Source organism: Sesamum indicum, linkage group LG6 (genome assembly GCF_000512975.1).
Source record: "Sesamum indicum cultivar Zhongzhi No. 13 linkage group LG6, S_indicum_v1.0, whole genome shotgun sequence".
Taxonomy (NCBI): Eukaryota; Viridiplantae; Streptophyta; class Magnoliopsida; order Lamiales; family Pedaliaceae; genus Sesamum; species Sesamum indicum.
Genome location: NC_026150.1, coordinates 7,838,105 through 7,860,814, shown reverse-complemented (window position 1 = coordinate 7,860,814; position 22,710 = coordinate 7,838,105). Strand labels below are relative to the sequence as shown.

Genomic DNA, 22,710 nt, shown 5'->3' with positions numbered 1-22,710 from the left:
ACATTTGAACAACTTATTTTATAAATAAGATCTTTTGAAAATATACTATAAGATGAATGGAGTTATAAGCTTATCCCGACACCAGCAAGAATGTGTCTCATTTATGAAACGCCAAGTAAGAGCAAAGTCATCAGCTTATATTATCCAAGGACAGTTTCAAACACTGGGTTTCTATTAGGCTGCTCTCTCTGTTTTGGGAGTTGCAATGAAAGCTGATTAATTTAAAGGAGCATGAACATGAAGGGCCGGCTTGGCTTTGTCAACTTCAACTTGTTTAAAGTTTCATATGAGAGCATCAAGTTTTGTTTTTGTTTAATGGTTTTGGTGGGTTGTCTTTGTACAATCATTCCTCTTAATCATCGTTTCTAGGTAAGCACAACACAGGTTAGCCATTGACTTGAGACAAATTCATAGAAATAAGTTAATGGACAATACGTGCACGTCACAAGTTCGGGTAGGCTTCCTTAAAATACAAAAACGCAATCACCTTCATTCCCTCTGTGTGTATGTGTGTGTCTGTTTGTTTGTTTGTTTGAGAGAGACGAGTATTAAGATGAATCAAAGTCAAGGGAATAGCAGCTCTGAGGATCGAATTCAGAGAGAGATAGACAAACTTGACCAAACCAACAAGAAACAGGAGCAGAGAATAAGGAACCTGGAAACAAAAGCTGTCCAGAATGTCAACTTGTATTTCATATTTCAAGCTGTCATCCTTGCCTCCATCACCATCACCTCCTCCACAAGCTGCCACGACTGGTGGATTCCCTTCACTCTTTCTCTTGTAGCAGCCATCACAAACTTGCTAAGCTTTCTTGCCACCATGTCAAAGGTTCTGAAATCAAGAGAAGAACTTGATCAGAATTTATCAGACATCGCATTCATGAAAATGTATCAAATTACAAGAGACCAACTCGGTCAAGTTTTGCCAGGGTCTCCCTTGACCCATCAAGGGAGTGAGATTGTTCGACCGAAGGCAGGCTTGGCAAAAAGGTGGAAACGCCGTCTGGTTGTTTACTCGTCTGTTGCCTTGTTTGTTGGCTTCAGCACTGTTGTAATGTACGGTTGCCGTAGCATTCTTTGTCGTCCCAGTAGCAGAAAATGTGTTAAACTCTGTTAATTGGTTGTATATAGTAAGTGTATATTTTGCTCATGAGCAAACTCTCCCATATGGAGTCACCTGCACAAAGTACAAATAAACAACAAGCATGTTCTTGCAGCAACATTACCTTTTAATCATCCTTGACAATACCAGCATTAAGTCACATCTAGTGAAAAGCATCAATTGTATTAGATGTGCATAATTTAGGAACTATTGACTTGTATTAGTTGCATATCCTAGCATCTAAACAGTACAACTGCACTACAACACAGTTTAATCCTAACAAGTCATTTGCAAGTAAACTATAGGCCAATCTCAACTGAGACAGATACGGACAAGAAAAGGAAAGTTTGGCGCTTTGGGTACCTAAAATGGAATTGAAATGATCTGTTGCACGAGCATTGCATGACTACAGAGCTAAAGAATACAAAGCTCATGGAAAGATGTGTACTGTTGGATCATCGGAATCACATTTTATATCTAATTTTGCGCTTCATTCATGGCCCAAGTCTGGGTTGCCTTTCCTCATCATTGCAACAAACTCGTCATAATTTATCTTCCCATCCTGCCATTGAACATAACAACGCATGATATACTAATGAGCAGTATATTAGAATTCTCTACAAGGTCAGCTCCCATGAGTGAGCATCTCATAGAGAAGGCCCTTCTCGTGTTAACTTCTTTCTAAAGAAATCTAATAATACTAAAATAACGGAGGACCATGAAGTTACTGGAAAACAATATGCTATAGGCAAACAAAACAGAATTGTCCAAACAAAATCATCTATAGGTGGATTAAGGAAAGTCTAACAGCAGTTTTTTGGCCTGAGTAGATGAGGATGGTCATAACATCTGGAATAACTTATATAGCAAAAAAGAAATCAAAAGAGAAAAGTTCTTTTTGCTGTTTCTTTCTAATTAAAATTTTGGTTTTAGTGTATGCTCGGGCCACAGCAAGTCATTTTGCATAAAGATGACCAGAAATTCTGGCCAAAGAAAGAAGGAAAAAGAGGTGTACATGGTCAGTATCTACTTCGGCAAGGATTTCCTTCATTGTTTTAGCATCACCCATGTTGTATTCATTCAATGCATGCTCCAATTCTTCCATGGTGATGTACCTAAATCACATGCCAGGATCAGAAAGCAGCCGATAATATCCAATATAATTGGCAGAAAAATTCACGAGAACCAAGTTGTACCCGCTCTTATCCTTGTCGAAATATTCAAATGCTTTGTCTAGTCGGTCTTCTCTCTCCACTCGGCTCATGTTCATTGTAGCTGTTATAAATTCAATGTAATCTATCGTTCCATTTCCATCTACATCAGCCTGGAATAACAACCCAATGCCAATATAGTCTACTACAACTTAGAAGCTCTTATGCATCTTATAGGACATTTAAAAAGCTTATAAACTTATCCAAGCAATACAATGATCTGGAAACAATAACTGAACTAAAATACAAGAGTTTTTATTTCTGAAAGGAATTAGAGATGGTACCGCTTCGATTAACTGCCTGACTACTGATTCGGAAAACTTCGTACCCAGCTTGGGCAGAGCAGTTTTTAATTCTTCGTAAGTAATTGTTCCACTATTATCTGTATCGAGGGATTTAAACATCTCCTTCAAGCCTATGATTTCTTCTTCAGACAGATTCTCGGCAATCACCTAGAAACAACACAGACATTTAAAATTCATTATAAGCCAGAAACGCAAATTGAGGCATATGTCTGACCTTAAGAGCGACTTGTTTGAACTTGTTCACTGCAACGAATTGCTTCATTCTAGTCAAGACAGCAACGTCAAGGGGCTTGTCAGATGCATCGCCATCCTCTCTCATCCATGGATGATCTGAGAATCCAAAGGTTGGGTTCATTGTATAAGTACTGATACTGAACCGTATTGATAGTGATACCATAAAAAAGAAAAACCAATAAATAAATAAGATAACTTTATTTGTGTTTATTGCACTGCAAAGATAAGTTACATTCATGTAATCTCCATGAATAGACATAGCTCCATGACAGCTGATCGCTCATATTTGAAAGAGGACACAAGATAAACACTTGTGTGATCAAGAAATAAAATATTCTGGGCGACCCAGGTCACGTATTGTAGAGTGCAGGGTCATACTGGTTTTACGTGCTCAAATATCTTATAGGTATTCTGATTTAATGAAGAGCAGAAACTTACTTAAGACTTCAACAGCAGTAGGCCGTTCTTTAGGGTCAGTGTGGAGCATCTTCTTCACAAGATCTTTCGCGCTGCTTGAAATTGATGGCCAAGGATCAGATGCGAAATTGAGATGTCCCCGCAAAACCGCAAGAAAAATGCCCCGCTCATTTGCTGGAAATAAATAAAAAGAAAAGATCATCGACATATCATAATTTGGTTATGAGATCCTAGGCGGACTCATTTCACCTTCCATTGATTAATCAAGCACCTCCAGGTGCCATGTGCAAATATTGAAAAAAGAAACAGATAAAGCATACATTTATTGAGCCTAAATATTTCATTAAGCAACTGTACAAAGTAAGCAGAAACTAAGAAGTGTACTCACAACCTAAGGTTAAAATAATGGCTCCTTCCTAAGCCCCTTTTCCCCCTTGGGTAGGGCTATCTTTTGTTATCATAGATCAAGACTTACCTCCTCGGAAGGGCGGGAAGCCACTGAGTAAAATATATAGCATCACTCCAGCACTCCAAATATCAGCTTCAGCACCATATTCTCGACGCAACACTTCTGGAGCCACATAGTATGCACTACCAACAAGATCTCTGAATACATCTCCTGCAATAATATATCATCTATGGGTATAGATCAATAGCATTTTGTCAAAAGAACTAGACAAAGCTACTTTGTCCCTGAGATATACCATAAAGCAGAGCAGTTCTCAGTGTAAAGGTGTGAACAGAACCACAAACACACACATGCACATAAAAGAATGATGGATGGGGTTTCAGAGTACAGACAGATATTATCATCAACATTTTGGTTGTGAAAACTGTTAGAAACACTACTTGCATACATTGTAATGCTGAACTTCTCATCCATGGCACAAAACATGGCGCATTGCCCCTTTTCTTAGCAGCGCTTTCATACAAAGTATCAGCAATCTCTGTCGAACCATGTTTTTAGCATGTCCAGTTTTCACATAATCTCATTTATAACAATCTCATAATCTCAATTAACATCTCCGTAAATTACATGTAACTGATACAAAAGACCAACAAAAATTCTTATAGGCATTTTATGGAATACAAGAACAAAGAACCATTTGAATCCTGAAACTTAAGTAAATGAAGTTCCAAATCCACCATTTCTCATACTCTTGAAATGATAAGGCATCCCAAACTATTAAAAGTTCATTAAATCCCTTTGACATCAATTCCACGAAATATAACCATACAAATCTGAACTAGCAATTTTAATCCTAAATTCTCACCAGGCTTGAAAAAAACTGACAACCCAAAATCAGTAGCCTTGAGTGGCGAATCCTCATCCGTACTCCAAAACAAGAAATTCTCAGGCTTCAAATCCCTATGCATAACCCCCATGGAATGGCACGTATGCACCAGCGTCACAATCTGCCGACACAGCCCCGCCGCCGCTCGCTCCGAATAATGCCCCTTTGCTATAATCCTATCAAAAAGCTCGCCGCCGGCGCACAACTCCATCACCAAATGCACATAATTTCTATCCTCAAACACTTCCTTCAACTCCACTATGTTCCGGTGGCCTGCGAGGTGATGCATGATCTGCACCTCGCGACGGACGTCGTCTAGGATTACGAGTTTCCGCGTGGCTATTGATTTGCAAGCAAAAGTCTGGCAAGTAACGCGGTGCGTAACGAGGTGGGTGACGCCGAACTGACCACGGCCGAGTTCTCGGCCGAAAGTGTAGGCGGAGTGGACGTCAGACATGGGGCGGCCAAGGACTCGGCCTGTTCCGCCGGTGAAGGGACGGCGTGAAGATGGGGGCCCGTCGGAGGTGCTGCCGTTGTTACCCATACTGTTTTGACTGCCAAGTCAAACTGTCGTCGCAGAACGGAGGTCACGAGTAGAAATTATTTACTGGAAATTAGTGTCAATAAAAAGTTAAACAAAATTAAAATAAAAGCAAAAGACATTTGCGTTTGCCGGGAGTCGAACCCGGGTCTATTGCTTGGAAGGCAATTATCCTAACCGTTGGACTACAAACGCTGCCTGATAATTTGTTATCAAATAAATTTTTACCAGTAATTGATTATTCACACAACCCATTCCTATCTTTATGTAATTATAAAAATCATGAATCCCAGCAAAAGGATAAGGATATTTTGTGCAATAATGCTGGCCTTTGGGGTGTACGTATAATTTTCTAAAAAGTATGGGTGGTTTATGTAAATAATGTTGACATTTTTGGATGGTGTATATGCAATTTTTTAAAAATTATGAATGATTTTGTAGAATAGACCATAAATTAGGGGATGTGGATGTACTTAGCCCTGGTTTAATTCATTTGGAAAACCAAAGATCAAAACATGGTTGGAAGAGTTATAAAAGTGTCCAGATATTGTGGAAGCCCACAAGAAAAATACAGGAAAAAGTGCTACTTGAACACTTGGAACTCATAGGTGTGGTACAGGAACAGGATCCTTGAGGTGTACATGAGTGGTCCTGGTCCTCATGCATCTTCACCACTCCATAAACACACAACAGAATCAAGAACCTTGGTAATTTGACAGAACTCCAATGATTTTTGACTCTCGCAGGCATCCAATTCTACCACAAGGTGAAGAGAATGTATTATTATGAAGCTGTGGTTAATCCATTTTAATGCGTGTTAGACGCGTATTATACATACTAATACACGGGCCATTTTCTTCACTCGCTCGTTATTCTCAATCTGTGTGAAAGTAAATACCATTTTTAACATTCATTTCCTTCTGATTCAAACAATACAATTTGGTTGGTCAGTATTAGGATCTTTTACGTACTTATGTCTGATTAGCATCACAGAGGAACCGAATAATATGCATGAATAGTTGCTTATGTCAAGATAGACCTATAAATTATAATAAACAAAATTGGGCATCCTCAAACATACGCATAACTCTTTACATCTTATGTTGGAGGGGGGGAATTATGTGCTTAGGTAAAAGGAGAGGCTGTTGGAGGAATGAAACATATTCCAATTACTATGATTGTAGCAAGTTGTTGTGTTAATGCACGTATTACGTAGGACAGTATTAGGCTCGTAGGCATCACATAAGATGTAATATTCCCGCATGGAGAATGATCAAGATGGCTTCTATTACCTGGTTTTAATGCATCGAATAGCTTAGTATGCCTCTGGAACATCAAAACTAAAAAAGCAAAAGTGTGCTCATATTATTGTTCTTTCTCGTCTGCATGACTTCAGTTTCTTACTTAGCATAAATGAAACTCTCATCTTTTCGTTCTGAGTGACATAAGAAGATATTTTCTTGAAGAACATGGAAAAGGAGTGCTGCAGGGTCGTGCAATATATTTAGATTCTAATTCTCTATCCATGCAACATTATTGAAGTTAAGCATCTTTTATCCATGTTTTTAACTCCATTTTTCCTTCTATTATTGCTGTATTATTCTTTTTAGCTGTGCATCACATCCTGACTCGACACGTTTTCTTCACCTAGTTGCATCAGCCACTTAGCAAATCCACTTCTTTAAATCACATTCAATCTTCTCTCAGTCGTTCCATCTCAATTTTCACTTACCCTTGTATGCTGATCATTGCTTGTTCGTCTCTTTATTACATCCTTGCCAGTTATAGGAGTGTCTAAGAAGACTTGGAAGAACTCATATTACTTCATTAGAGAATGAATGGCAAAAAGGGTAGTATTCAGATTGATATCCCTCCCATCACCAAAGCTAAACTATCAGAAACTACTAAGAAACACGAAGAAAAAGTTAGCATGTCATGCAAAAACTGCGTTCTGAGTGTGTGGGAGTTCTGCAAAGAAGACAGCAACAGAGTACTATTTTCACTTAAAGTGGGCCTTGCAGTTCTTCTTGTATCCCTGCTGATACTATGCCAAACACCATATCGAGTTTTTGGCGCCAATATCATTTGGTCAATTCTCACCGTCGCCATCATGTTTGAATATACAGTTGGTATGTGCATGCAGACCGCTATGCATACACACACAACTTTACATAGAATTCTTCATAGATCATGCAGTTCTATTATGTCTATCTATGTTACTAAAAGTGAGTCTTTCAGCGATAAAAATCAAATTAATAGTTACCTTAACTTTTAATGTCCGGCATTACGTTTGTGAAGGTGCGACATTTAACCGAGGATTCAACAGAGCAATTGGTAGCCTGATGGCTGGAGTCATGGCCATTGCTGTAGCAGAGTTGGCCCTGAGAACAGGACGAGTTGCTGAACCAATTATAATCGGTTTCAGCATCTTCATTGTTGGTATGAAGCTAACTCCTTCAACCCGAGATCTTAATATCCATGCACACACTAAGATACCTTGTTTTGACATGCTGCAGGAGCCGTAACATCATTCATGAAGCTGTGGCCATCACTAGTCCCGTACGAGTATGGATTCCGAGTCATTCTTTTCACCTACTGTTTAATCATCGTTTCTGGATATCGAATGGGAAACCCGATCAGAACAGCCATGGATCGGCTCTACTCTATTGCTATAGGAGGAATTGTAGCGGTCGTAGTGAATGTACTAGTTTTTCCCATATGGGCTGGGGAACAGTTACACAAGGAAATTGTCAGCAGCTTTGCCTCCGTAGCTGATGCACTTGAAGGTATTCTCAACTAAGTGAACTCCATTCGTTTATGTTTACATGCATGGCTTCAATCTTTCCAGTTTTTCCTTTCTTTGATTCTCAGAATGCGTAAGGAAGTACATAGAAGACGATGGATCAGACCATCCCGAGCTGACAAAGACGGTCATGGATGACTTCCCAGATGAACCTGCGTATAAAAAATGCCAATCTACATTAAACTCCTCAGCGAAACTAGAATCTTTGGTACTAATTGTCTTTGTCTGGACATGATGAAGCTATAGAATAACAAATATCTAATGTGTTTCTCGTTTTTCATTACAGGCTAATTCGGCTAAATGGGAGCCACCTCATGGGAGATTCCAGAACTTCTTCTATCCATGGTCGGAATATGTCAAAGTTGGCGCAGTCCTGCGATATTGTGCTTATGAGGTTATGGCAATCCATGGTGTACTACACTCAGAAATTCAGGTCTGTTGCTTGTCTCCTAACAGTAATTTCTGTAAGGAAAAACTTGTGAAGTTATGCTAAAAGTAATGAGGTCCTAACAACTTGGAACTCCCCGAAAAGGGCTTCTCAGCAAAGGTCCACAAAATTATCCGCATAGGAATTTATACCTTATGCTTGTTCTGATATGGTGCCCTGATTTTGGTGCACTTAAAACATAAGTAAATACCTTTCTGATTATTATTCCATGAATAAAAGCATCTAACTGAATACCGTTGCAACCAGATCAAAATGAGATCAGAGTAGCTGACGTATCGCTATTCTTCTGTGCAAGTTCAGGCCCCATATAACCTCAGAGTAGCATTCCAAAAAGAGATCCAAGATGCAGCAACCGAGGCTGCAGAGCTTGTCCGGTGCTTGGGAAAGGACATCTGCAACATGCGAAGAAGCCTCAAAACTCTCCTCCTCAAAAGGGTTCATAGCTCAACAGAAAGACTCCAACGTGCAATAGACGTGCACTCATACCTCCTCACGTCTGAGCCAACAGACACCTCATCTAAGCCACAGTGGACTCTCTCTCGCGCATTGTCATCTTCTTTTTCTAATCTCTCAAACCACATGGCTGAACTTGACAACAGACTCCTTAGACAAAATCCGGACCCCCAATCTCAGCCTTTAGACTCGTATCACGAGACTATGAGGAAGCAATCAAGAAGGTTGTATTCATGGCCATCAAGGGAAGTCGATGCTTTTGAAGAAGAGGGGTGTTTTAGCTCAGACTCAATTCCTAGAATGCGGGCACTTGAGACTACTGCTACACTATCGCTCGCAACATTTACATCGTTGCTCATCGAGTTTGTGGCTCGGCTCGATCACTTGGTTGAAGCAGTTGATCAACTCTCAAAGATGGCTAAATTTAAACAGGAAGCTCTCTAGATAGGAACATACTGTATCTGTTATGTAGCATAGTTACTGATTTTTGGCCACAAAGGATCAGTAATAACTTCTAAAACATCAAGGTGGTTCGGAAAAAAATTTCCTACAATGGTTTCAGATTCCTCTCTCTGTGCTGCATAATCTGAAATGATCCTCATGTAAGGTATTGGAATGCTTGCACGTGTTGAATACGGTTCGTCAATACCAGTGCAAGACTAAGAAAACGATAAACAAAGGAAAGAAGTCAATTTTTCTTGCATTGAAATTGGGCCATATTGTACAAGTAAACGCAGATTTTCCACCTTCCATCTGTCAATGCTACTCAATGGTTCATTTTTCTTTGTGCATCCTTTTTTTCTTCACTTGCTAGTTGCCTAACATCATTTCAAGAATCTATTCTTGTAATAGTGTCCGAACAAAGGGCATATCCAGCCTTATTCGCAGTTGTGGAACAACACTACACGGCGCACGCTGACCAAAAATCATAAATCATGGTCAGTTAAAATGGATGCAGCATCTTATATTTGCTTGTAGTATCTTCAAAATCTTCCCAAGTTGGGCACATTTTGAAAGAAAAAATCATTCACAAATGCTTTTGTTCTTCTCAAGTCGTTGTCCGACTTTTTTCGGATAGATGAGTTTGAATAAACAGGTCCCTAAATCAAGACCTTTATGCACAGAAAGGCATCAATGGTAGAGAAACAGCAAGTAACCGTTGTATGCAACATAGTCTGCGTGCACACGCACACATCACGCTGTGATTGTGTACAATCAACCTAGAACCTCAAAAGGGTTTGCCAAGAAATATTTACTCAGAAAATAGAAAGAAGCTTCACCAAAATGATAAGCATTAAAAACCTTATTTTTTTACAACAGAATATCTGTTTTGACCCAACACTGGCCACGAAACCAATAGAAAACAACAATAACTATTTACATAAATAATACAGGAACAAGCCACACACAAACAGTTCCAAGGTGCCGTGATTGCCAACATGTGCCTAAGTTGCAACAATGTCAAACACATAACAACAGAGTTTTTCATATTCAAACCACTAGACGACACGAAATGTAACAACAAAATTACATGTCTAATAACAGTGCTTCAGTGATAATATTAGAAAACAAGCTAGAAATTCCGTCTTACATCCAGGTCTTGTGTGTTGTGAAAGCCTTTTCTGGTTCTGGTGGACCAACCATGTCTCCGCTGCAAGCAACATTGATAACAGGACTGCCTGCAAACATTGCGATCAGATTCCCTCCATGCACCCTTCCTTCTGGGACCTTACCCAATGATGCGTTGCTTCCAACAGGCAGATGAGCTGGCTGGTCACCAAAATAATCCCAACTGCCGGTGCAAGTCACAACACTGTTCTCCATTTTTGCATTATCAACATTCATGTCCTCGACTGTGAAGATTGGATTCATCTTAACAGGTTGATTGACTTTAGATTCCTGGACGACAATTCCTATAGTTGCACCACCATGAACCCTTTTATCCTGAACCAGGGCACCATGAGAAGCGCAGAGTCCAGTTTTACCCCGAGCAAATGTGTTGCAAGGTACATCACCTTGGCCAAATTCAGAACCAGGGTGACCCCACAAGCATCTCTTCCCTCCTCCATGAGCCTTGCAGAAATCTGTGCTTCCTTGAGCACTTTTCCCACAACCTTCAAATTTGCATCTCTTGCCTCCACCATGACGAACACAAAAGTCAGTACGGCCCCTAGCACTCTTTGTACACTCTGGAACAGCACATCTTTTTCCACCCCCATGTGCTACACAAAAAAGGGTCCCTCCATGGACACTCTTTGGACAAACCCCACCTCCTTGGAACGAGCATCGTTTTCCTCCACCATGCCCTTTGCAGAAAGGGGTGCTTCCTTCTGCACCTTTATTGCACCCTGGATATGTGCAACGTTTGCCACCACCGTGAGCCTTGCAAAACATGGTGCTTCCTTGGGCCCCCTTTTTGCATTCAGGATACTGACATCGGCGACCACCTCCATGAGATATGCAAAGACCAGAAAGACCTTCAGCACTCTTTGTGCAGTTCTCTCTCTGGCATCTCTTGCCACCACCATGTCGAATGCACAACCCAGATTTTCCTCTGGCAGCTCGGGTGCAACCTTCGTTACTGCAGCGCCGACCACCACCATGGGCAATACAGAAATCTGTACGTCCTTCGGCACTCTTTGTACATCCTAAAAATTCACATCGTCGACCACCACCATGCGCCTTGCAGAATGCAGTTCGTCCCTCAGCTCCTTTGTGGCAGCCAGGGCGCTGACACCTGCGTCCACCACCATGAGCAATACAAAGACCAGATGCCCCTCTTGCTCCCTTAAAACATCCCTGAAACTGACACTGTTTAGTACTGCTACAACGCTGCTGTTGTGACTTTGTTATCCCGGAAGTACAGGTGACTGAGCTTTTTGGTGTTGTTACTGTGCTCGAGGAGAGACCTGGAGATGTTGGCTTGATTTGTCCCAGAGACTGGTCAAGAAAGTAAATGTTTTCCATGTTGGGTACAGTCTGCAATGGCAACAAGGGACTTCCTGTTGATACTTCATCTGTATTCAGACCTCCATATCCAGTAAACATCTTGGTAACATTTTCCGGTACATTGGGGCTCGGATGGACAGTTGTAATATCAGATACAGCAGGCCCACTGGAAAGGCTCAATTGCAGATCAACCTTAGGCCACACATTCTGTGATTTCAAATTAGAGTCGGCTGATTTTTCCATGCTTGATGATTTATCACTGCCAAGATGGAGAGTAAAGTCCAATTCTAGATCCATTGAGGACTCTTCTTCAGTTTCTTTAGCTGAAGACAACGAGGTGCCTGCAGTTGCTGTACTCCCTTTACTGTCTGATGAGCTTGATGAATGGCCAAGGTGGAGGCCTAGTGAAGATTTAGCTTGCTGATTTACAGGGCCACCTACAGAACTCCACTTCCGTTTGACTCCCTTTGGAGCAGAGATGAAGGGATTTGCAAAACCAGGTGAATCAAGTCGTAGGGTTGTGTCTGCACAATACACAACTTCAGCTCCAGCTCCTCCGATTTGGATGGAATTGCACAGATTCTTAAATGCATTTGATTGCGGGTTAGCAGCAAAACCCAGATTGTCGAATCTGGCATCCATGACCAAATAACTACAGTGCAACACTCTTATTTGAACCAAAACTCAGTTGCTAAAGAACAGTCTGCCTGACTTCCGGGTTTAAGGAAATTTAGCTACAAAACTAGGGTTAGATGTCTCCGAAAGAGCACATCCCACCCCCACTCACAAACCCCGAAGTATCACAACGATCCATTGTTTGTGAAAAGGTCTGAAATTTCCCCAATCACCAGCAGTTACACATGATACTTTTCAGATGAACATGAAGTCCGCCAATACAATATGGCAGCAGGTCATCCTGTTCTGCAAAGAATCATATTTTGTGGTCACTCGTCAGATACATGATTCCAATCAAAAGTGAGATCAAGTTGCATTGATAGCATGCTTCTCTGCAAACCTAATTTCTTGTTTCACCAACAATGAAAAATTGGTAATTTGGTATAATTTTGGCACTTTGCAAATCCATAACCACAACTCAAATTACAGAAAGATTGAAAATCATTAACTACCACTATAAACAACAGTGATTAATCAAACTTGTAAGCAAAGCAGTGACGAATATATATAGTTCTTAAGTCAAAACCATCCATGTTTCCAGGTTTATTCAGGTTATAGATGGAAAGACAGTTGAAAATTGAAAACTCAATGTCTCTACTTCAGCAAAAACCATTATTCCTCTCTGGCTTGTCCTCCTCAGGTCAATACTATTGTAATCACATTACACTTACCCAGATAAGTCATCCAGCAAAAGTCTCAACAAAACAGTATCCCATTACACATACATAAAACTACGTTAACTCCGGGATTAGTAGATCATCCCGCTAATATATTAGCAAAAATGTATACTGTTACCTTTTGGCTTTTCAAATTAAGGCAATCTGTCACACAGATCTAAAGAGCTAGCATGAATTTCTAACTAAAAATCATAAGGTAAGTAAGGTAGATTAACAGTTTGCACTTCTGCTTTAACTTTCAGGCAAATGGATTGAAGGAAATGACAACAAAGAAGCTCCATCAAGATCATGTGCAATGGACTGGTGATCTTGCATCAAAAGAGAGGGCTTCAATTCATATCAATGTGAGTGGGGAAACTGATCTCATGTTTGAATGAAAATGTCTTCTCACTTCTGTGTCTAATTATTTGATGCATGTAAGTGTACATATAAACGTAGAGAGCATCATCCCAAAAATATGCAGATGAACATATCCTGTAAGCAAACGGAAAAGAGAATGCGTATATACTATTTTTATATTCATTCAAGCATGCCGAAATCAAATGATAGTCTTTAAATAGTGAAAGAAGCGAGAATTGAAGTGCTACTTACTCCGAAAGGTGAGACAAATTGACACTTAAACAAAGTCTTAATAAAACCAAAAAATAAGCCATAGATCAACGGACTTCATTTAGTGGGACTGGTGGCTATCTATCTACATTAGCCAATTTCTTTACTTTTTGAAAGGAACAGCAAGACCAAGTTGACTATCAAGCAAAGATCTCACCAAGCACAAAGTTTAAAATCAAACTTTAGCCTGGGAAATTTCCGATGTGAAAGATACAATGTGTAACAATTGAGTTAGGAGTCAGTTATGTCTTGTACAAATTTGCTGATACCAATACAGTAAGATATGGACACAAAGATACGGAAATCAGGAAATCTACAATACAACACAGCTCGGATATGTTAAAACAAAGTAATAAATTCTCATTAGATTAAAAATAGTATAAGATATATCATTTATTAATCCCTATAAAAAATAGAATCATGTTATGCTTAAAAAGACTAAAGTGATGGAACATGTACACAAAAGCATTCAGACAATGTAGTTTAATTTTTTTTCTAATCAAAACAATGCAGTTTATTTAAGAATATATCATATTATAAATTTGTCTCACAATCATATTTATAATATTTTTACGCTTTTATACCTTTCAACAACATATTTCATAGTTTACTAGCTTTAGACATGTCCAATATCTGTGTTGAAATTATTAGATACGAGGATCAAATTGGCCAAGTTCTGATACATTGGATACACATCCAAGGAGTATCAGAGAGTTTTACATCCTATCGGAGTATCAGAGAGTTTTACATCCTATCGGAGTATCAGAGAGTTTTACATCCTATCGGAGTATCAGATCGGGTCACACATCTTTTTTAGAAGTATTTACATCATAGGGAGTCAGCCATACTTTGAAATCTTAAAGAGTAATATCATAATAAGTCAGTAAACTTAGTTACCTTTTTCCCAATTCTCTCATTTTCTAAATCAACTGGGAAACACTTCAACCTAACTCCTTCCGAAACTTAATTAACCATGGAAAACACTAGTCCAAAAAGTATTCAACTTAACCTTTCAAAATAACTAGCAACTAGTTTAGCAGATCTCTGCTAAAAACACCATGAACACAAAACCAGAAACAAACCAATCAATCAAATTCCACGTCACACAACACGCAGCCATGCTTAAAGAAATTCATACAGATAAACAAAAAAAAAAAACCACAAACACACACAACGGAAATAAGACATATGCTCGCCATATGTTCGTTTGCGACAGATGCGCCAGAAGAAAGGTCTGAATACGCAAAAAAGTCAAAAACCAAAAATCTTTTGAGCTAAACTAAAACTCCGTGAATGACCGATTAAGTTTCAGCTTCAAAACAAAAGCAGCTCAAACAAAAACAAAAAACCACATATTCGTAGAAAAATCCAGAACTCAACCACAGGAAATCCTTCAGACACATCAAATAGAAGGAATTTGACCAAAATCAATCGTTAAACCACAAATGATACGACAGATCGGTAAATTCTCACCTCTTGATTTCGATCAGTAACTCAGCTTATCAACAAAGACCAGAGATATTATGGATACAAGATATATATATATATATATATAACAAGAAAGAGAGGAGCTAGGGCTTCGTGAGCGCCGGCGAGGAACAAAAAATAGGGACAGGGATGTGCGATTTTGTTGATTTTCAAGCGTGTGTATCTATATATACGTCTGAATTTAGTGCGAGAACAAAATGGGGAAAATTATTAACGGATACTGACAAGGCGGCGCAGGATACAAACAAACGGCGTACGTTAAGCCAGGGTTACCTTATTAAGCTCTTATTAGCCCCCTTAATAATTACGTTTACACTCTCAGTGGAAAATACAATGTACATATCTCAATTAATGGTTTTTTGTTCACACATCACATTTAAATCAATTATATAATAATTAATCTATAATTTTTAAAATATAATCAATAACATCTTATTTGTAATTATAATGCTATTTAATTTGTTTAATTCAGCTCAATTTAATTTTAACAAAAATATCTTTTTGCCCCAATAAAATTTAGTTTAGTTGGTGAAGTTCATATTGCAAGACTAAGAGGTCATGGATTCGAACCCTATCAATGTGTGGATATTATTGTACTTTAATAGTAGTTGTTGATTATTATAATAGTCATTATTATTAATTATACATATTTGATATTAATAACTGATATACATTGATTGTTAGTATTCATAATATAACTGTAATCTATTCATAAAAACATCATTTTTCTTTATATATATATAGAATAGAAAGTCTAATTTCATCTTGATTAGTAGTTATGATGAATGGCTTCACATTTTCTTCTATTGAACTCTCTAACATATAGAATGTTGGTTGTCGTGCCCAATTAATTATTCCCAAATGTATGATTCATATAAAATCGTACAATTAAGTCGATGAAAACACTACCTGATTTATGATTGTTGTACTATATTTCTTCATATTTATGAAAATTACATTTACCGAAAAAAATCGAACAATTAAAAAAATCTATAAATTACCGTTCTTCAATCTCCACACCCCAAGTATAGTTTTTTCTGCCATAACATTTTTTTATAATTTTAAGCATTTCTATTTTACGATCTATATTCAATTCAAACATTAAACGACTATAATTAGAATCCCTCTAATGTTATTATTACAATACCAACAAAAACAAAATAAAAAAGAAAATCGAAATTAAAAATAGTAACGTGACTAACAATACCAACAAAACAAAAAGGAAAACTCATCATAGTACAATGTTTGTGCATAATTATATAGTTAAGTGAGTGAACATAGGTGGCTTTTCAGTCCAGGAACATCCACACCAGCACATGGTTTTCGGCGAAGCAATAATAATTTCTTTTTCTTTTTTCTTTTTGAGGAAAAAAGGTTGTGTGAAGATGCTTCGCAACAATGAAAGGTCACGTAGACTTTGCAGAGGGGGTCGTGGCGAAACGACGTAGGGTGGCCAAACTCCAACGTGACTTTTGGTGGTTATTATTTTAAATTTCTGTTGTGGCAAATTGTAATTGAGTCCTTCAAGAGTCGGGAGCGGCTCGTCACCGCTCGTGGTGCGGTGGGGTGGGCCACCGGTGACTGCTGTGCTAACAGGTTGGACCTGATTCCCCGCCCCAATGTAAACAACCCAGCCGCCTCCTTTTATTACTATTTTTATTTTTCTCTTTTTTTTTTTATCTACTTTAATATGTTCATAACGTTTCGAATTTAAACCTATTATTTAGATATTTATTAGTAGATTTTGCCTGTTCAAAAGAGTCTATTGTACAACCCTAATCCAGGATCAAGATCATCTCTTAGCTAGGGCCACTGAAATGCATAATAATAGGCTAGGGCCTTCTTTTGTAAATATTTTAATTTTTACTTTTTTTTATCCATTTTAATATCGTCATGTCTTGTCGAATTTAAAATTATCTATTCAGGTAATATTAGTAAAATTTATCTACTCCAAAAGTGTCTATTGCTGCTTGCATTTACTACATTTGGAGGAAACGAAATTTGGGACGCTTTATGGAGCAACCACCGAGCATCACAGCCATCATCATTATGGAAGATATTAGACAGGGATTATCAGTGTTAATTTATCTCGTTCTATTAGTTCATGTGCGTTATATAGATTATGGCGTATCCCTTGGCCTGTCGAGAGAGAAACCACCAGTTGAACATTGTTGTACTGTATGATTTTGTTTTATTAATGAAACTTATATTTACACACAAAAAAAAAAGTGTCTATTGCACAACTGAGTACGGAATTGGGAATTATGCCCAAGGGCTTCTAGCAAGGGGGACTGACAATGCACAATAAGCCTCATTTATAAAACCAGGTCTAGGGATCATTGACAGGCTTTGCTGCCTACCTTCTCCTTGAGACCAGAAGTACAACATTCTTCTATGATAGTTGAAACCTATACTTAAATAGCAATGAAAGAATAACATACTTTGCGAAGAGTTCGTATAATGGGTTTAGGGACTAGTTATAACTTTGTTAAAATAATATAATTTAAAATATATATATATAAAGTAGAAAATTATTTTTTTTAAAAAAATGGAGTAGCATGCACGTATCCATTTATGAGGATAAATATTAATTTTTATTTAATTTTTTGTAATATCAACAAATTTAATAAATTTTTACTAACGAATGTACCTATTTGTTAGAGGGATGCAAAATTTTAGAACTAAATGTAATATTGTAACTTTTCAAATTACAGAGAATGTATATATAGATATACTAAATTTTAAGAGGAGATAATGTAATTATTTCTAAAATACATGACGCAATTCCGTAGACATGATATGTATACGCGCAACAGATTTTGGAATTGAAAATCCAATCCAATCCCCCAATTGAGACGCCCGAGGCTGAAATTGGCACTGTTTGTTTGCGAAGGGTCGGAATGAAATTTTCGAAGCTTTTAAGGTCAAGTTGCACTAAAATAATGAAATATGCCGTGTGAATAACAGTCGAATAACCTAAATTAATTAGTATTTGTTGTGACATTGATTTCAGAAATAACCCCATTCTCTCTCTCTTTTAGGGAACATTTTAAAATGAATTCAATTTCTTTTTTAGTTCAAAACTTGCTTTATAGTATATTTATTTAGTATTTAGTAATTAGTACTAGTGACGTGGGCAAAAATTAATTTAGGACAAGAATGTCTACGTCCTTCAAGTATGAACCACAACATTATGAGTTTGGGTCCTATGAATATCCGTTGATATTTTATTTTTAATATTAGTGCGATAATGTCTTGTTTCTTTATTTACTTTGAATATGTTGGTTAATTTATAAATATATTAAAAAAATATGAGGGCAGGTAAAGTAAATAATCCATCAAGAATATTAGTTCATAAAAATATTTTATAAAATTATAATTCATAATCCAAAAAAGTATTTTGGTGTTTATCATAAAAATTGAATAAAAACCTAATGAAATGGACTCGTTAAATAAACGTTAAAATCAGGGAATATTAGTAATTTTTCAAACAACAATGAGATATTTGTAATTGTGCCAAATTTTAAGGGAGGTAGTTGTAAAAATTTGAATTTAAATATTATGATATAGCAATAAATAATATATAAAGAAAAACGGAGAATTTTGAGATATATTATCATAATATCTCAAAAAACTTGGAAAAAAATATCTTATAAAATGTAGGAATATTAAATAAATTTAAAATTAAAAAGGCTAAAATGTTGAGAGAGTGGGGGAAGCTGGAAAGGTGTAAGCTTGGAAAAAGATGGAGAGATGCCAAATGTCTAAAAGTTTAGGGGTAAAGAAGTATTCGAATGGCATCGGATTATCCTACTTCTTCATTCTAGGTCTCTGAAATGCGAGATAGAGGAGAATATGAATATTTTGCAGCCCCTAATGAAAACACGACTTTAATATCAATTGTGAATCCCCTTGAAAAGGAGTGGTGCACAAGGAGAATCAGAGAGTCTAAGTAGCAGGGAAGGGAAGAGGAACTCTCGTGTGATCATTCATACACAAGATTCCATCAACCACCTAAATTAATATCCTTCTCTCCTTTTTAGTAAATAAATATTTTAGTGTGATGTTTTATTATAGGATAATTACACACTCCTAAAATTTGATGTAATTATACGTAGATTTTCTGTGGTTTGAAAAATTATATCTAACACCCCTGATATTTGCTTTCCTCTAATAAATAAGTTCCTCATTAGTCAAAATTCAGTGAATTTGTTGATATTAACAAAAAAAATGATGAAAATTGATATTTACCCTTTATTGACTGATTACTGACTTATTGAGGTCAAGCAATTTTTTCAAACTAAATTACCCTTATAACGGTAAAAATATATCTCTTCATATGCATTGACGTGTGAGGACGTATGAGGTTAATTTAATCACAAAAAAATTTATTGGACCCAAAAGTCAGTAATAAGTCAATTAAGGGTTAATATAGATTCTTTTTGTTAATATCAACAAATTCGATGAATTCTGACTAATATAGGTACTTATTTGTTAGACGGAAGTAAACCTCAAATGTGTTAGATGTAATTTTTCAAATTACAAGGAGTATATATATAATTATACCAAACTTTAAGAAAGCAGAGTGTAATTATCCTTTTATTATATATATAATGCATGTTTTATACAATGTGGGTGTCGCACATGCCGTGTGCATCCATTTAAAATATAATATTTATTTATTTCTTGTAATTTTTTTATAGTTTTAATTTATTTCATCATTGAACAAATTTGTAGATGTATATGACTTACCTTGGCTCTAAAATAGTTTTGAAATATTTATAGTTGTAATTTACCTATTTATATAAGTTTAAGTGTCGTGATCTTAATATTTTCAGGTATTGAGTAATTGATGGCGGTGATTCCAAATCATAAATTGGGTTAGATCAGGTACCACTTGAACCGAGTAAATAGTGCACGGATCCTTGTACTATTTAGACACTTCGAGATCGTGTCAGGGTGTTTTGCGCTTTAAAAGCACTTCTCATTGGACCCCTGTCAGGCTGTCTCCACCCGAAGTGCACCCTTCTTGGACTCGCCTCAGTAGCACTCATGCCATTTTGACCCATAAATTTGAACTCAATTCATCTGGACCCACCCCCTACCCCTTAATTTGCAGCCTCCACGTGCTTATCAACGGTCAAATCTTTTTTTCATTGGAGTGAATTGATTATAATTAAATTATAAATCTCAATTATTAACAATTACAGTAGCAATTAACAAATTACTTATAAACACTAACATTTACTATATATTAAAATACTAATCATACAGAGAAACACATGTACGGAGAATATTAGAAGCAATGATGACTTCATATGTACGGGCCGGGCCTCGTTTCGGCACCTACAATTGGGTCTAGAAATTCCACATTTATATCAAATGACAAAGTTCTTTCGCTTAAATTCTTTTGTAATTAATTAAAGGACTTTCTCATAATTGGTAAGAAAACATAGACAGAGAAAGCTGAAATCCAAAGGAAAATAGCTTGGGAATTAGAAAATATCATTTTGCACTCTTTACCAACACTCATATAGCCTAATATCAGCCCGAAGCCTGAAGTAAACCTCTCCCTCGAAGGCATCAGTCATCAGAGTGGCCACCCCTCTCGCCATGAAAAACTCACCTGTCCCGCCAATCACCGAAATCTCCCGAGTCTTGTTCATCAATGGATCCGCCCCAGCAAAATTGATGGAGCCCTTGTGCTCGCTGGAGTTGAACACAAACGAAAACCCTAGCCATGCAGTGAATACATCTTTCTTGTCATATAGATAGAATCCTTGGGCCCGCCCCACCGCAGGCGAATGCAGATTGTTGTCCAACGTGATGGGATCGTCGAAAACGACCACGTTCCCAAAGTGATTTTGGCCAGCCAAGATTGTGGTGTTGCCCCACGCGGGAGCTCCAACGATGGCAGCCGTTGCATTCTTGGCGTTGTGCTCGTTGTAGAGTATGTCGTGGAAGTAGAACACCATTCTCTTGCACGGGCGGTGGCGGTTCCGAACTCTTGCTACAGTGGGCGTGGCTGACCAATCGAGGAGGAGGAGGAGGAGAATGGCGGCTGAGGTTAGGCTTTTTGATGCCATTTGTGCCATGCGTGGTGGCAACAACGATGGTTGTGTTAGTGGTGTAATCGAAAGAATGACTAAGAAAATGACTGGTGTGTAAATTATTTATAATGGCATTTGTGAGTGGCATGTAGGGATGGAAGTTGGTTCTTAGACATAATGTGCTTGACTTTTAAGGCACCATCTTGGGGCGAAAGTGAAAGTGAAAAGGTTGGGGAACAGTGGGCGATGGTTTAGGTTGTCTTGTAGTCCAAGAATTACCTAATCATTGTGTGTGGCTCACAATTCATGTTCCAACCTCTTAACTTTGATCGATTCTTTTGAGACCATATAAAATGGTATGTATAGCATGTTTTTATCCACAGTATGATAGAAACAAAATAAGAATGAAGACCATATATTATTGGGAAATTTTCGCTCCGGCTTAAATTCCGTCACATTTGAATCTATCTATATATATATATCATATGATAAGCGCAATATATTTTTTGTGTCATTGATGTATAATTTAATAAAAATGATTGATTACATAGCAAATATGATATAGTTATTTTATGATTGAATTGGTTCGATCAAATCTAATTCGAACAAGAATTTTCCATATATTATTTGCAATATTGAAGTAGGTGAAACTGCTACCTAATCTTCTCTTTCTTGTACAGAACATATTATATTTGTTTGCCTTAGATTTTTCATTACACTATTGTATTTGTTGGGCCAACTTATCTCATCTCAGTAACTGCTCTTCTTAGACTTATCCTAAATCTAGAAAAAGGCAATCTAGCCCATCACCGGCACCAAATTTGTTGTCCTAGATTATAGGAATAAATGCAATCTGCATTCTTATATAATATTTGGAACCCCTTAATAAAAAAAAAATAACAAACTTATGTTTTAAAAAATAAAGTAAATTAGTCCCAAATAACAATTAAAATAGAAGGTAGTTTACTTTATTTTTTAAAATATAAATAATTTATTATTTTTGAGTTTTTTTAGTTTTATTTTCATATCACAAGAGGATAAATTGCACGTAATCCTTAAATTATATTGGGTGAAAATATCAAACGAATTCTAAAGAGTAGATCGATATTCTATGATTATAGTTTTTTGGTCTACAGGATTTGAGTCCAATCATATATCGGATATACAATTCATATCAACAATGAGGTTATGTGTTCAAGTGCCATCAGTTATTAATTATAAGTTAATATAAATAATAAATATTTTCATATATTTAATTACTGTATAGTTATTGATAATTGAAATTCATAATAAAATAACGTTTTATAACTATACCCAACTGAATTACGTTTGTTTGTTGAAAAATCACATATATCCACCATAAAATGTTAACATCATTTATATAAATATTCCCTAATTTGTTAGAAAATTACATATATACTCCTTAGAAAATGTCGATAACATTGTACTAACT

General features: G+C 37.1%; 4 protein-coding genes and 1 non-coding gene across 9 annotated transcripts; 1 reads left to right on the top strand and 4 right to left on the bottom strand.

The window, feature by feature from the left end:
• LOC105164039 (calcium-dependent protein kinase 1) lies at positions 412–5,176 on the bottom strand. 4 transcript variants are annotated; one of them, XM_020694308.1, is made up of 11 exons: positions 4,544–5,176; positions 3,745–3,888; positions 3,291–3,443; positions 2,833–2,948; positions 2,598–2,765; positions 2,299–2,426; positions 2,118–2,217; positions 1,466–1,664; positions 1,227–1,265; positions 912–1,110; positions 412–832 (listed from the first exon to the last, which is right to left on the bottom strand). In XM_020694308.1, exons 1-8 carry the CDS (start codon positions 5,106–5,108, stop codon positions 1,593–1,595), a joined length of 1,446 nt encoding a protein of 481 aa, XP_020549967.1. In that variant the 5' UTR covers positions 5,109–5,176; the 3' UTR covers positions 412–832; positions 912–1,110; positions 1,227–1,265; positions 1,466–1,592. The 4 variants fall into 4 exon arrangements, with proteins under 4 accessions (XP_020549967.1, XP_020549966.1, XP_020549968.1 ...); XM_020694307.1 differs by lacking the exon at positions 1,227–1,265 and having other exon boundaries at positions 912–1,177; XM_020694309.1 differs by lacking the exon at positions 1,227–1,265.
• On the bottom strand, positions 5,229–5,300 carry TRNAG-UCC. Its single transcript has one exon. It is a non-coding gene; the product is annotated as a tRNA-Gly (tRNA).
• LOC105164038 (aluminum-activated malate transporter 9-like) lies at positions 6,830–10,300 on the top strand. The gene is made up of 6 exons (XM_011082586.2): positions 6,830–7,234; positions 7,404–7,544; positions 7,622–7,891; positions 7,977–8,116; positions 8,195–8,341; positions 8,657–10,300. Exons 1-6 carry the CDS (start codon positions 6,940–6,942, stop codon positions 9,251–9,253), a joined length of 1,590 nt encoding a protein of 529 aa, XP_011080888.1. The 5' UTR covers positions 6,830–6,939; the 3' UTR covers positions 9,254–10,300.
• Positions 10,132–15,360, bottom strand: LOC105164037. 2 transcript variants are annotated; one of them, XM_011082584.2, is made up of 2 exons: positions 15,193–15,360; positions 10,132–12,679 (listed from the first exon to the last, which is right to left on the bottom strand). In XM_011082584.2, the coding sequence occupies exon 2, from the start codon at positions 12,398–12,400 to the stop codon at positions 10,397–10,399; it is 2,004 nt and encodes a 667-aa protein (XP_011080886.1). In that variant the 5' UTR covers positions 12,401–12,679; positions 15,193–15,360; the 3' UTR covers positions 10,132–10,396. The 2 variants fall into 2 exon arrangements, with proteins under 2 accessions (XP_011080886.1, XP_011080887.1); XM_011082585.2 differs by having other exon boundaries at positions 10,132–12,674.
• LOC105164036 (disease resistance response protein 206-like) lies at positions 20,502–21,479 on the bottom strand. Its single transcript, XM_011082583.2, has one exon. It carries the CDS (start codon positions 21,300–21,302, stop codon positions 20,727–20,729), a length of 576 nt encoding a protein of 191 aa, XP_011080885.1. The 5' UTR covers positions 21,303–21,479; the 3' UTR covers positions 20,502–20,726.